Source organism: Conger conger, chromosome 3 (assembly GCF_963514075.1).
Source record: "Conger conger chromosome 3, fConCon1.1, whole genome shotgun sequence".
Lineage (NCBI taxonomy): Eukaryota > Metazoa > Chordata > Actinopteri > Anguilliformes > Congridae > Conger > Conger conger.
This window is the reverse complement of record NC_083762.1, coordinates 51,420,307-51,436,098: the sequence shown is the minus strand read 5'-3', so window position 1 is coordinate 51,436,098 and position 15,792 is coordinate 51,420,307. Positions and strand designations below refer to the sequence as shown.

The following is a 15,792-nucleotide window of genomic DNA, read 5'->3' as shown; positions in this document are numbered from 1 at the left end:
GCGTTAGCGCATAGCACCCTAGTGGTATCATTCGTCAGTTTGCCAGCGAGTGAATCCTGTTATGTTTTCATATTTTGTTTAATAATATGCAAATATTTGGAGTCAAAATTAACATTAGCTTTATATTATGGTACATGGACATGTATATTTGCAAATAGAGACGACCAATGGCTTTCTATTTTGTATTAGTTTCATCCTAGCTCATTTAAAGCTAGCTAATTAGTGACAGGTTGAGTCTGTTCTCTCACCCACTCTTAAAACGGAAAAATTGAGCTTCATTAATTATGAAAAACAAAACAAATAATCAACTGTTTATCCATGGTTTTGTTCATTTGCTGGCCTAAAATTAAATGTTGTTTTTGCATTTAATGCTGTGATGAGTAGGCTATTCATTTAAGAGCACTTGAATCTAATACTCGAGAGTTTTCCATATGATTAATAAATGTATTGCCTTTAAAAGCAATTGCCTTGATGAAGATTAACAGTGCAAACACAGCCTAGGCTACCATCTCGCTAATGTAACTATGTGTTAACGTAAGGCTAAATCGACTTTGCATTAACGCGCTGCGGTTATTCTATGCTGCTTAAAAGGTACACTTATAAAGTTTTTTTTAAATGGCATCCAAATATTATATGATGACCTACAAATTATCAACAGCCTGTCTTACAGCCCACATTTATTCTTTGCAGGCCAAAACTAGTTGAATATGGAGGTGTAGCTAACAAGATAAGATAACATGATTGTCGCCCACTTTTTTAAATTGTTTTGGTTTGTCAAGAGATGGTCAACTTCAATTTGTGCATTTATTTACCACAAAGCTTATTTTATCCTTGTCGTCCTCCATCGCCTTCAGAGCAGTGTGCACGAGAGACACAAAACTATAGGTGTTTTGCAGTCGTAGGCCAAGGCCATAGCTTTGTCTATTTGTATGCCTCAGTTTCCCAGAATGGCTCAATAAAACGTCTATGAAACAATGTCAGTCTACTAAAGCCTCATAATCACTGGAAAGGAGACGGGTAGCTATCAGGTGCTTATTCACTTATTCCTGTCCCGGTGTTCTGTGTGAAGTACAGCCAGAGAAAGCGCTCTGCTAAATTAACCCAGGCCCGATGACGGGGAGCACAAAAGACCCCTTTTCATGCCTAGAAAAACCCTGAGCAACTGCATTTCTTTAAACCCAGCAAAGTTTTTAATTGCATACCGAGTTCATTTAGTACCTCAATTAGTGGGAGGAAGTACTCCAGCTACACGGCCCTGAACTGCGTCTCTTTTTTGTCTGTTTTTTTTTTTTTGTGGAACTTTAACGGAGTTGAAAAATTGCTTTTTAAAAAACCGAGCTGCAAAACAAGCACTTCAATCCCATCAGGTGAGATTATGAAAGACAGCAGGAGCATTGAATTAGTGTGCACCTTGCAACACTCCAGAAGTTCCACAGCAGCCACAGGGCGACAAGGCTCCCTCAATCCGCCGAACCCCACTGAACCCCCACTGCGCCTCCATAAATACCAACGGCACTCATTTTCAACAGCAATGCTCATTGAAGGTACCCACAGTGCATTGGGCGTTCCACTTACAGCACACATACACACAAATACATATGCTCACAAGCATGCACATACACACACACACACAAACGCAGATACGCATACATGAAATGCACACGCACGCACGCTCTTAGACACACATGCAGGTACACACACACAGGTGCACACACACACACACACACACACACAGAGACACGGGCATATGTACGCTGAAACGCTAGGCTGAGCAGCTGGCAGGGCTGGGTAGCTGCCGTTTGGTGGGCAGGATTAATGTGCGTCTCTGGCTCGCTCTGCCCCCCTCCCCCCGTGCTCAGTCACACCGGGTCCCCTGGCCCGGCTGTCAGTCTGGAAGCGAACTGCTTTCTGCCTGAGAGAAACATACTCAGCCCTCATCAGCAGGGGTGTATGCATGTGTGTCAGAGTGTGTATGCACGCAAGTGTGTTTGTGCATGTGTGTATGTCTGTGTGTGTGTGTGTGTGTGTGTGTGTGTGTGTGTGTGTGAGAGGCAGGCACACACTCCTGTGGAGGGGCGGTGCTGATTAATAAAGCTCGGGGATAACATGGCTCAGGTGGTGAGGGGGAGGGGCAGGGTGAGGAACATCTCTCTCTCCCTCGCTATCCCTCCATCTCTCCCTTTTCTCCTTCTGTCCCCTCCCCTCTCCATCTCTATCCCTCCATCTCCTTTTATCACTCTCTCTTCTGCTCATAGGAATGGCACAGCTCCTCTGAAGCTAACCCCGTCTATGCTAAATGTCCAGGTACCCACAGTACTCCACTGTACAGACTCCCCTATATATCTCATTCACACACTCCCCCCCCCCCCCCCCTCCACAGGACAATCACGCACACACCCACCCATGTATGCGCACACACACAGACCTACAAGAGACACGTGCACAAACACACAACTACCGAAAGCATGCTCAGATCCTGCACAGTCTACAGCCCGTCCCAGGCAGTCCCCATAACTTTGAGAGCTCAGATTTGTCTCAGCTTATTCTACATCGTCATGGCTGAAGCTCAGGGAAAATGGAGCCGGCTCACTTATCTAAAGAGCAAAAAAAAAATCTAATAAATAAAAAGCAGAACCAAAAAAGAAAAAAGAAAAAAGAAAAAAAACAAAGAAACAAATGAATAAAAACCAAAAAACAGAAAAAGGCCGAGTCTGCTTAGAAGCCCCAATCCAAACACCAGGAAAAATAAAAAAAAACTTAAGCTTAAGTAAACAGCAGCCGTTGCTAGGTAACCAGATACCCCAGCGAGACATGCTGAAGAGAGGCGTCGTTTTTTTAAGGCCGATTCCGAGGAGAGCGGCAGCCAGCAGAGGGGTGGCGGGCGGTGAGCTCACCTGACAGGAAGCAGTCCATCAGTTCGCTGTGGGTCATCTTCAGCAGGCCACGGCCGGAGTAGGTGGCCAGGGTGGGGTCGGCTCCGTAGGAGAGGAGCAGCCGTACCACGTCCAGATGGTCATTCTCCACCGCGTCGTGAAGGGGCCTGGGGGGGGACCACATCAGTGAACCTCATTGGGCCAAACCCAGCTCACCACTAACCCACATACAACACCATTTAACACCATCACACTCTCATCAGTGAACCTGGTCATTGGACGGTCCACCAAACCCAGCTCACCACTAACCCACATACAACACCATTTAACACCGTCACACTCTCATCAGTGAACCTGGTCATTGGACGGTCCACCAAACCCAGCTCACCACTAACCCACATACAACACCATTTAACACCATCACACTCTCAAGTATTCCCCCTTATGGTACTCCCTCTACATCTCTTATTATGCACTTGTACGTCGCTTTGGGTTAAAAGCGTCTGCTAAATGACTAAAATGTAAAATGGAAAGTTAAGTACTGACTTAAGTACACCATACGCGCAAGTACTAAATTGAACACCATTCCCAACATTGAAATTAACACCACATTCACAAAAACAAATGAACCATCATAGTTCATAGTTAATCATAGTTTCAGCACCAAAACTAACAACACGTTATGCTATACTCACAGCGTCAAGCTTGATGGCATCATTTTAAGTCTTGTGTGATTTTGTGGTTTAAATGAAACGTGATGATTTGAATGTACGGATGTAAGGAATGTACGGATGTGAGCTTCCTACATAAATTTACATCTTGTACATCCTCGCCAAATCAGAATTTAAATATACGAATGTGGCATGGTACACATAAGGATTTGATAAAAAAAAAAAAAAAAAAAAAATTCGGGATTAAATCCAGTTTATTCATTATTCACTTCCAGCGTTATTTATGAAACCTTTAAACGTACTAGTTAAAAGCGTTTTCACATTAATTACATTTTGCAGATTACAACAATGACAACAGCCTCATTCTTTTTTATAATCTGCCGCACACTCTCTAATTAGCTCACGCTGAAATAACGGACTTGAGTTCCTGAAAGCCTCTTGTTGATGTTAGCCCATAATTATAAAACATGTAATTACAGGAGCTCTGCTAGCGCGCGCTCAAGGAGAGAGAGAAGGAGCTGACAAAGCTTGGGGAGTCAAGGAGATTCAGCCTGTTCCTCTTCCACAATGTGTGTGTCTGTGTGTGCATTTCCCAGTATGTGTGTCGGACAGGTTATGTATGCTTCTGATGGACTGTCTGCATGTGCGCTTGAAGCTGTGTGAAGCTTGAATGTGTGTGCGCAAGTGTATTTGAGTATATGCGTTTATCCATGCGCATGCGTGTGTGTGCATGAATTTAGTGTCTGTGTGTATGCATGAATTAGAGTGAGCGAGCGAGTGAGAATGTGTGTGTATGCGCATGAATTAGTGTGAGTGAATGAGTGTGTATATGCGGGCGTCTCTTGCCTGGTGCCGTCCTGGGCGCTGCAGTTGATGTCGGCCCCGTGCTCCACCAGGTGCTGCACGATGGCCAGCCAGCCGCGGGCACAGGCCTCATGAAGGGCGCAGTAGCCCGCGTTGTCACGGTGATTCACGTCACACACCTTGTTTTCCAGGCAGTACAGCACCACTTCCTGTAAAAGAGGAGAGGGGAGCGAGAGAAGAGAGGGAGGGAGGGAGGGAGAGCAAAGGAGACGGCAAGGTTACTACGGCTGTAATTGGAATGCAATCTTCCACGGCAACAGACAAGGCCGGCGGCTCTCTCCGCGCCGTGGCCCCGTCAGTAACCGACGCGCTCATAAAACATTCCACCACGCTCACGCTGTCTGTTCTCCCTCCATCCACCCACCACACAATACAGCAATGCTACCACTTTCACACCGCGTCTCCACTTCTCTCCATATGCCAATTCATCATCATTTTGTTTGAGTGCGGTGATAATTGGTATAATGTGTGGGTTATTGGAGTGTATGTGTGTGTGTATATATATATATATATATATATATATATACATATACACACACACACACACACACACACACTTTATTAGGAAAATTTTTACTTTATTACACCTACTTATTCATATGATTATCTAATCAGCCAATTGTGTGGCAGCAGTGCCATGCATACAATCATGTAGATACAGGTCAGGGGGTTCAGATAATGTTCACATCAACCATCAGAATGAGGGGAAAAAATTTGATCTAAGTTGGTGGCAGACAGGGTGGTTTGAGTATCTCAGAAATTGCTGATCTCCTTGGATTTTCACACACACTTATCTCTAGAGTTTGCAAAGAATGGTGCAAAAAAACAAAAAATAAATCCAGTGAGCAGCAGTTCTGCAGACAGAAACGCCTGGTTAATGAGAGAGGTCAGAGGAAAATGGCCAGACTGGTCAAAGTCGGTAGGAAGGTGACAATAACGCAAATTATTACACATTACAACAGGGTATGCAGAAGAGCATCTCTGAACACACAACGCATGAGAACTAAATGGATAGGCTACAGCAGTAGAAGTCTAAAAAATAAGTGTAATAAATACCTAATAAAGAGCTCACTGAATGTATATGTATAAACACACACACACACACACACAGATATATATATATATATATATATATATATATATATATATATATATATATAAAATATTTGACAGAGCCCAGGATGAGCAGGGCACCTCCGTTTAATATCTAATATCCCAAGACTCAGGGAGAAAACGGCTCATTTCAACTGCTACAATCTTTTCACATTTCCATTTCTATGCAAATTTCAGCGGTGCCTGCCTCAGCTTTCATAAAGGCGTTCTGTAGGAATGGGGAGACTGAGCACCACATCCAATCTATACCTGCAATGGTCAAACCAACGCTGGACATCCGGAAAATAAACGCGATCTTTCCCATCCCCGAGGTGGCGGCTAGCCTGGCCTCCGTATTTTTATTAGATTTTTTTTATAATCTTCTCGACGGAGATCAGCGGACTGGATCTCTCACCACCATGGTCTACCGATAGACTCCGAAAGCGTAGCTAACATCCTGGTGTAGCGTATAATCTTCCCAGTGTATCATTTTCCCCGGACATTTCCGGTTCCCTAGCACTGAACTGTATCGACTGTATGGTCATTTTTGATGCATGTGCAGCCTATAATTAACCTGTGAATAAACTTCTGTAAAATAAACATATCCACCCTGTAGGCTATGTGCAGATAACATGACGAATTTGAGTATGTTTAATTGGTTACAGCTTTGATTAATACCATCTATGGACCTTGCTACGTATAAACTTGGAAGAATTGTACACTACCCGCACACTCCATCCCAGGAAGGAAGTGTTGCACAGTTTACTTAAATCAAACAAACCAAAGATGGCTCGTGTGTGAAAACTCACACTGTTTCTAAAGCAAACCGCCCACACAGCAGGTCAGAGAGCGTTAGTGAAGGCTTCAACCGGTCATCAATAATCAAATCCAATAAGACAGGCAGTGGATCTTTAAGGAGTTGGCTCCTATCAAAGCTGCATCCTTACGGAATATAAATTGACACGCTGATCAAAAACCTGGTAAACACTCCTTGCGGGTGACTCGGATCCAAGATCGCGCATCCACCGGTGGTTTGCCTCCTTTCAAAGGGTTTGCAATTGTAGCAAATGACGTTTACGCCAGGTTTTGTTTCATTTTTTTGGTGGTATCTCCTTTAATGAAGAAATAATCAAATGGGAATCAATCTTGCAGCGCTAAGTTCCCTTCCGATGACGGCTCAGCTAATTCGCGCGTTTCCACCCTGTCACTCACAGGGGAGAGAGCAGCTGTACACCGCACTGCGGCCCACCAAAAACCAGCACATCTGCAACGCAAACCACACGCAGTGTAGCTTACATGAAAGCAAAGACAAGACTCTTGCGGAAGTAGCGTAAACTGAAGTAACCTACCCTGAAATAATATATTATCTTCATTATCTAGATGTTGCACCACTTAATAATGCGTGGGCGAATAAATACATGTAAACGTCTATTGCAGTAGGCTATATTGCACCTCTGTAGGCTGTAAATGCAGACAAGCAGGCCTCTCGGTTCACGTTGTGAATCAGAATGAAAAGAGAGAATGGAAGCAGGAGAGCAGGGCTGGAGGAGAGGCGCGCAGTTGGCAGGTAAACACGGCAGCGTGAGCGCAGCTTTAGCGCTCCTCAGGAGCTCACGCTCTCCTCCTGCCGCCGCCGCTCCTCCGCTCCCCCCCGACGTGACGACCGGTAGCTAGGATACGGCATAAAGCCGCGGCGGGGCCCCACACAAACAAACCGAGCGCACGCTAACGAGCCCTCCCTCGCTGAGCCCTCCCGCCAAGAGCAGCCCAGCCAGCCCTTAGTGCCCGGTAAGGAAACCTCCGCTCACAACCTCCACTCACAACCGCTGGCCAAAACAGAACATATAACATGGTGTGAGGCTAAATCTTTTCTGAGGGTCCTGAAAAAAAAGCCATGAGCCATGCTCATACGCCATGCATCTTCTCCCTTCAAGCGGACCAGCCCTAGAGCTGTGGGAGTAGTCTGCAGACACCCTGGGATTTGGACCGGGGGATTGCGAAAGCCAGACCAGGCAACCTCGGGAATTCCTCTCCCGGACGCGGGAGGCCGGCTTTCAGCAGTGGGAGTTAAGCGTTGCATTAAACAGACAATAAAACTCTTTAATAACCAGCGGGGGGACGGGGGGGGACGGGGGGGAGTGAGGGCCGGCTCTTATTGAAAGCTGTAGATCGCAGTGAGCTGCTGATTTCTCTGCAGTAAAATGAAACGCTCTCCACCCCCCCACCCCCAGCCTCCCCCTCCCTCCCCTTTTTAATCTCCTTCTCTAGAGTGCTTCCCCGTTCTCGGCTGCAATCAATGCATCAAAATTAATTCAGCAGACAGTTAACCCTTTGTGGCGAAAGCCTTGTGCCGCTTGCATCGGGAGGCCGTATGAACGCCGACCGCACCGGCTCCGAATCCCAACACTAATCTCCGCACAAAGGCAGGGAGAGAGACGGAGATATCGGCACCGGAAGAGCGAGAGAGGCTATGCCTGCGCGGAGCTTAAAAAGAGAAAAACAAACGAAAGGACGCGCGCACGGATGCGTAGGAGGACTGCGGGTAATGAACGCAGCGTGTGTTTAATGGCTGCGCTGACGTCGTTTCTGTTTACACAAATTACCCACGCTGCTCGGCTGGTGACCTCAGGTGGGGCGGCGCGGGAAAAAACCTTCAATTACTGCGGGAGCAGCTGGCTCCTCACTCCGTGCTGCGAGTGGACCGCTGGCCCTGCGGCTACACCGCCGGCCGTTTCCGCTGTGACCTCAGCCGCGAAGACCCCCCCCCCGGGCCACGGGCGAGCTGTAATGGGGTTGAGCCGGTAGCTCCGGTAAAGACCACGCCGGAAAAGGCTGCGCAGCACTAAGTGCAGCTTTTAATTGAGAGTTTGGCAGGCACTCAGTGACTGTGTGTGTGTGTGTGTGTAGAACTGTGTTTATGTGTGAGCATGTGTCTGTGCGCGCTAGTCTGTGAGCGCACACGTGTGGATTTGTGCTTGCGTGTGTCTCACTGTGTTTTTGTGGCAGTGTGGGGAGCAGTGGCCGACTGAAGCCTTTCCATCAGCCCCGGCCTCGTATCAAATAACTACCGCAGACTCCACAGCATAGAACACGCTGGGGTTAGACTGTGTGTGTGTGAGTGTGTGTGAGTGTGTGTGTGTGTGTGTGTGTGTGTGTGTGTGTGTGACTGGGAGTCTGTATGTGTGTGTGTGGGTGACTGGGAGTCTGTATGTGTGTGTGTGTGTGACTGGGAGTCTGTGTGTGTGTGTGTGTGTGTGTGTTTGTGTGACTGGGAGTCTGTATGTGTGTGTGTGTGTGACTGGGAGTCTGTATGTGTGTGTGTGTGTGACTGGGAGTCTGCATGTGTGTGTGTGTGTGACTGGGAGTCTGTATGTGTATGTGTGTGTGTGTGTGTGTGACTGGGAGTCTGTATGTGTGTGTGTGTGTGACTGGGAGTCTGTATGTGTGTGTGTGTGTGTGTGACTGGGAGTCTGTATGTGTGTGTGTGTGTGTGTGTGTGTGTGACTGGGAGTCTGCATATGTGTGTGCATAAGCGCATGTGTGTTAAGCGAGACTTTCAGCTGTAACCACAGCAGGTAACTGGGGGAGGCAGCCCGAACCACCCAGACTTCATTCTCAACTCTCCGCATTAACATTTTAAGCACAGCAGCGGCGTGCCTTTAAACCACAATGAGAGAGAGAGAGAGAGGAGAGCTAGAGAGGGGGAGAGCGAGAGAGAGAGTGAAAGAGGGAGAGAGAGCGCTTCCATGTGCAGCCATAAAAATCACGAAACTAAATTAACATGAAATATGCAGGGGGGTGCATGCACAGAAGGGGGGGGGGGGGTTTGGCTGGGGATCACACCGACTGACGAGAGACCATTACCCACGACGACGGAAGTGCCAGAAAGCCCGAGTCGCACGAGGCGCATATGAGAGCAGTGGAGAAACGGTGCGATGTTTTGCCTTCTGAAATAAGCTGCCAGCTTCTCCTTTGTTTTCGTAAAGCGATTTTTAGCCGCAATCGCATAATAGAAATATTTAATGAAATCAGCTAAATCTTTTTGAGGTTTAACTATGAATTGCATTTAACAGTTTATATTAAAGTAATGTGTTTATGCACGCACACACTAAAGCGCAGAAGCACGCACGCAGAATTGATAAACAAAAGCCAAATTGCTGGACATCTGGGAGGAACGCCCCCTGCACGCAATTGGCACATAATTTGTGATTGACAAGCCTGTCCTTAAGGGGGTGTAGGGCGGGTTCTCCACTGGGGGGGGGCAGAGCAAAGAGATCCTGGTGATGAAACCCCCCGCATCCCCCCTCGCCAAACCCCAGAGAGCAGCTGCCAGCTTATCGCACACTCACAGTTAGAAACACTTGGGGGGGGGGATGGGGGCGGACGGAAAAGGGAAAAACTAGAAAAAAAAACCCACCGTTACGAAAAAGCGGACACTGACCGCTGCGTAACCCGGCCGGAGCCGTGTCCTGGCCCACCGAGCTCGAGAACGACGACACTGTCAGAACAGATCCGCCGCGCTGTAACTTCCCCCCGTCCGGCCGCCGCGGGGGGAAACAGAGTTCACACATTCACACGCAGCCGTAACACACACACCCAGTGTTGAGCTGAGTGCTATTGGGCATGTAAATAAACACCCGGATCCCTGCTTCTGCATTCTCTCCACACCCAAAGCGAGAAGGTTAAAACGGGCGTGGGAGGGTTTCGGGCTTCCTAATGGGGCATGGCTCCAGCCAATCAGAGATGCTCTGACCATTGCTTTGCCGTGAGTGACATTTCTCCCAACCCCTACCCCCACACCCACACCCCTCCCCCAAGGAGCACAGGTCCAATTAAGGAAGCCTGACGCAGGCATCTGTTTGACAGAGCAGGTCCTGAGGAAGGCGGGCAGATAATGGCCTGAAACTTCATCCATTTAGCACCGTTCCCACAAAGCACCTTCACACGGAAGAATAATTAAACACTGAGCTGAGGAGCGCTCTCGTCGGGTAACTGATTGGGCTTTAATGGCAAAGAGCAATTCTGCCTGAAAGCACAAATGCCAAAGTGGACGACGAAAAAGAAAAGGAAAAGACTGATGGGTATGCTCGTGCGTTCATAGGCATACGTACACCAACACACACGTACACGCACCCACAAACACAATGCACACAAACATCCATACACCCACAAAACACAGTGCACACAAACACCCATATACCCACAAACAGAGTGCATACACACACACATACACATACAAACACACAAACCACAAATAAACACAGGCAGGTACGCACACGCACACACACACACACACACAAACCACAAATAAACACAGGCAGGCACGCACACACACACACACAAAACACAAACAAACATGCACACGCACACACACACAAACCAAAAACAAACACGCACACACACACACACACACACACACACACACACACTCCTCCGCGGCAGCACGAAGAGGGAGACAAAGGGAAATTCTGCGAGGAAGAAAAGGGAATCTGACAAACGGAAGGAAGAAATGCTAAAGAAAGAAAAATGTCTGCTTGGGGAGGGTATTCTAGAGTAGCTTCTCTGTCACAGAGGGCACAACGACTTAATGAAGTACGGCAGGGGCGGAGGGAGGGGGAGAGAGAGAGCACACCCGCGTGGGCCAGACAGAGGGAGGGAGAGAGAGTGTGAGCGAGTGGAGGAGAGAGAATGGGGAGGAGTGTAAACAGGGCTGGGGTGGGTAGCGGCGCGTGGGAGTCGACAGAGCAGGGAACGGAGAGAGACCAGCCCTGCCCAGGTTATCCCGTCAAACAGGCTGAGCCACCACGCATGCGCGCACACACACACACGCGCAAAAACATACACATACACACACACACACACACACACACACGCACACACACACACGCACACACACACGCGCACACACACACACACACATACATACATACACATACACTCTAAATAGCAGCTAACCCCGACAGGGTCCAGGTCAGGGTCCAGGTCAGGTGCACTGTAAACTGGCTGTTCAAACAAAGCCGTTCTTTTAATTTTTAAACGTGTGATAAATTCTCTGCTCCTCTGACGGAGAGCGGCTAATTGCAGGTCCGCTCTGACCTCCCGTTAGCAGAGGAGAGTGAGGGGGGGCAAGCCCCATAAAGGGGGCCCTGCTTCGCACACAGTCCACTTTGATCCTGAGAGGGTCCAATCATTTCTCTCTTTGATGTTTTCAGAAAACTCCCGACTTAAACTCATTTCAAATTTATCTGAAAGATGACGATTTTCACTTTACACATTAAACATTCTGTTTCCATCACATGTTGCAGTGTATTTTGAAACAGACGCTGTATTATACTTGCAAAAAAAAGAAAAAAGAAAAACACTTTAAAAAGTGTGTTACGCCAGAGCCTTTAAAGTCCCTGGTCGGAGGGGCATAAAACAAGTCTGCCTGCCACAGTAATCGCCCATTTCCTGTGCCCCACGCTCGCCTTTTCAAAGTCCTCTGCCATAACTAATCCACAGTCTCATTAATCCTAGGAAAAATTAGACACGGACGAAGGTATTCCCAGAGCTTTCGTGGAACACCGATAGTTTCTCAGACAGGAACCCTGCAACGTCAGAAAATAGGGGGTGGATGAGAAAAGGTGGGGGAAAAAGAAGCGCTAGGTTGAAAGCCGGGTGGAGAGGGAAGGGTTAACGGGCGTGGAAGGCGTGAGAGGGAGCCGCGTCTGTGTGTGAGTGGCGAGCGCTAAGCGATTGTTCGTGCCTGTCGGAGACACTCACGTGTCACAGCCCGGCCTCGCCGAGAATTAATGAGGTGAGAGAGAGAACGCTGATGCGAGCGAGAGCAAACACTGAGGTGAGCGAGAGAGAGAGAGGGATAGAGAGAGCGCTGAGGCGAGAGAGAGAGAGGGATACAGAGATTGCTGAGGCAAGATCGAGCGAGAGACAAAGCCTCTTACCTCGTATCCCAGGCGGGCGGCCCGCTGTAGCAGAGTCTCTCCGGCGTTCTTGTTGACGATCAGCCTCCGGGCCTCGGGGGGCATGGGCCGGCTGGTGGGTGTGTCTGGGGCGGGGTTCCCGCCGGACAGGGGTGAGGGAGGGGCGGTGGCTGTCTGGAGTAGGGCCGGGGGAGTGGCAGGGGGGCAGGGGGGGCAGGGGGCCGGTGAGGAGGGGGGCCGTGGCTCCACGGGGGACGACTCGTAATCCGACAGGGAGGCTGACCTCTTGCGGGAGGTTCGCTTGAGGCTGGCCTGAGGGAGAGGAGGGAAGAGGAAGAAGCTTGTTTTAACTGCGGTGTACGGCCCTCCCTGGATATGCTTGCTCGCCGACACACACACACACACACACACACACACACACACACACACGCACACACGCACACACGCACACACGCACACACGCACACACGCACACACGCACACACACGCACACACGCACACACGCACACACACCCCCGAAACAATCCTGTCTCGGAGCTGCGCAATCCGACTTGCTCCACTTGGCTTTCCCCGAATCGGGAAAAGAAGAAGAAAATAACAGATAGGATTCCACAGCAAAGCGGCTTAACCCAGTTCTGAGGAGGAGCAAGAGAGTCGCCTTTTCCTAAAATGAGCTTTACGGGACACATTAGCGCCCAGCGCTATTCGTCTCCAAGTTCAAGTTTCAGTCGTTACATTTAGAGAAAGTTCCAAAGCTTAGAAATCTCCAAAGAATAATTACAGATATTACACATATAATTTAAAAATCACAAAAACATAATCATCTAGTCACAATAATCATACATAATTGTTAATAAATCAATACATAAAACCACGAAACAAAAAACCACAAAAGCTACATATAATAAAAAAATCCCTCACCGCTGCCACCTCTCTCTCTCTCTCTCTCTCTCTCTCTCTCTCTCTCTCTCTCTCTCTCTCTCCCCCTCTCTCTCTCTCTCCCTCCCTCCCTCCCTCCCTCCCTCCCTCTCTCTCTCTCTCCCTCCCTCCCTCCCTCAAATCATTCACCCGGTCTCTCTCCCTCTCCCTCCTCTCCACCCACCCACCCACCCACCCCTCCCTCTGTCCCTCTCTCCCTCCCGTTGTGGGCGCAGGTCCAGGTAGAATGGGGAAGAGTTAATTATTGGCAGCTCCAGGTTCAGGATGCTTGGGGGAGGTGTGAGGGCCTGCCCCAGAAGCGCAAGCTCAGTGGCTGTTAATAAATGCCAGCGTCAGGCCCTAAACCTGCGACAGACTGCGCATGCATTCACATCCCATAAACGGTCAATCTGCGTCATCCTGCCACACGCCACGGACCGACAGGATTTATTCATCTTCATACGGATAAACATATGAAAAATTATAAATTCAATGGAAATGTCTGTGCACATTTGCATTCATCTGTGTGTTTTGACAATGGAGAGAGGGGGGCTGTGTGTAAAAAGGGCTGCAATTCTTACATGGTTCACTCAAAATGGGTGTAAATACCCTTAAATTAGTATTAAATCTGCAATTTAACCTTTCACTTCAAATCCAAAAGAACGGAAATTATACCACTGTCCAAATATTTATGAAGTGTGTGAGTATGGATATATAAATATATATATATATATATATATAATATAAATATACACACACAAGTATTACATATCCGTAAATACATATGTATGTACACATACATTATAACAAGGACAGCACACTTGACGTGACCATTGAGAAGCAGTGATTTTGATTACCCTCTTCCCGACAGAGAGAAGAAGAGGGGGAGGGAGAGAGGCAGGGAAGGAAGGAGGGAGGGAGAGGGAGAAAAAGAAGTAGGGAAAGAGGCAGGGAAGGAAGGAGGGAGGGAGGGAGAGAGGGAGAAAAGGAAGGAGGAAGAGAGGGAAGGGAAGGGAGACAAGCAGGGAAGTAAGGAGGGAGGGAGAGAGAGAGGGAGACAGGCAGGTCTGAGACTTTGGCAGTAGAGCGGAACAGAGCGGTGTGAGCGGAGGTTCACCCCCCCCCCCCCCCAGAGGAATTACACACCAGAACAGCTGTCAAATACCACTGCTGCCCCAACACTACCCCACTACCCACACACACACAAAAACACACACACCACACCGCACACACACCCACACACCACATCACACACACGCACCACAATGCACACACCACACTGCACACACACCCACACCCCACACCCCACATCACACACACACACACACACAGCCCTGGCCTGCGTGTTATGTAAAGAATTAGGGGTGGGGGGGGCTGCAGGCTGGGCACTCCACCGGGAGGCCACGTTCGCGTTTGAGTGCGCGAGGAGGTCACCGTGGCAACGCCACACCGAGCATGACTAATGTCTGCGAGGGGAAACACGGCTCCTCAGGGCTGACCCCTCCCCCTTCCCCCAAGGACAGACACTTCCTGCGCTGTGACAGGGTCGCTAATCGCACAGACCAGGGCTGCTGAGACTTCAGGTGAATTCAAGCACGTTTCTCTGTGTCTCTACCCGCTGTGTGCTTCTGCCTCTGGCCTGCCCTTAGCTACGCTTAACACTTTCGGCATTACGCACCAGACCTGGGCAAACTACGCAGCTGTTTTGGATCCAAATACTTCCCTGTGCTCGAATGATCTTGTCCGGTGCAAGTTGAGCCAGTTGAGTTGAGTATTTTATAGCTTCCAGTACACCAGTAAAGCGTAGAAAAGTATTTGAATGCAAAACAATGACGTATTTGACCCAGTTCTGTCACAGACATGGGCTAGCCGACCCCTCACCCTCCACGTACCGTGTGCAGGGCGCTGGGGTCGGGTGCTCGGGCGGGGCAGTCCTCGGTGGTGTGAGCAGCAGCACGGCGTTCCCTCAGGCTGATGTGCTTGGTCTTACACTGCCTCTTGCCGTTGGGCTTGTCTGACTCGGCGAGCCGCCGCAGCCTCGGGGGAGCGCAGTCCCCGTCGCGGCTGAAGTCAGGGGAGGCCGGGCCCAGCCCCAAAACCCGCCGGTGCTCCTTTAGCCGCTGGCGCTTGTCCGACAGCCGGGCGGGGGCGGGGGCGGCGTGCGAGGGCAGGTCTGGGCAGTCTCTGTGTGCGAGGGGCAAGTCTGCGGAGAGGGAGGGAGAGAGAGAGAGAGGCGTTAGAGCCCTCAGAGAAACACAACCAGGGGAAAATGGCAGGCTGCCGGAAGCCCACGCAGTCCGGCTGGCACAAAGCAAAGACAACACCCCCCTGCCCCTCCCTAGAAGAAATGCCACCCTGAGCCACAGAAGCCAGCACAGCACAACAGTTGCTGGAATCTCTGCTCCCGTAAAGAACAGCCTTTTATAAACGCAGTCGTGAGTCAGTCCCCCTGCC

The 15,792-nt window shown here is 49.3% G+C and overlaps 1 protein-coding gene across 2 annotated transcripts in view; it reads right to left on the bottom strand.

The window, feature by feature from the left end:
* Positions 1-15,792, bottom strand: part of bcor (BCL6 corepressor) — a 61,468-nt gene that overhangs the window by 9,551 nt on the left and 36,125 nt on the right. For both annotated transcript variants that reach the window (XM_061236283.1, XM_061236284.1), the window contains 4 exons: positions 15,231-15,541; positions 12,442-12,732; positions 4,391-4,557; positions 2,895-3,040 (listed from right to left, as the gene is read on the bottom strand). In XM_061236283.1, coding sequence (XP_061092267.1) covers positions 2,895-3,040; positions 4,391-4,557; positions 12,442-12,732; positions 15,231-15,541 — 915 coding nt within the window. The remainder of the gene's footprint in view (positions 1-2,894; positions 3,041-4,390; positions 4,558-12,441; positions 12,733-15,230; positions 15,542-15,792) is intronic.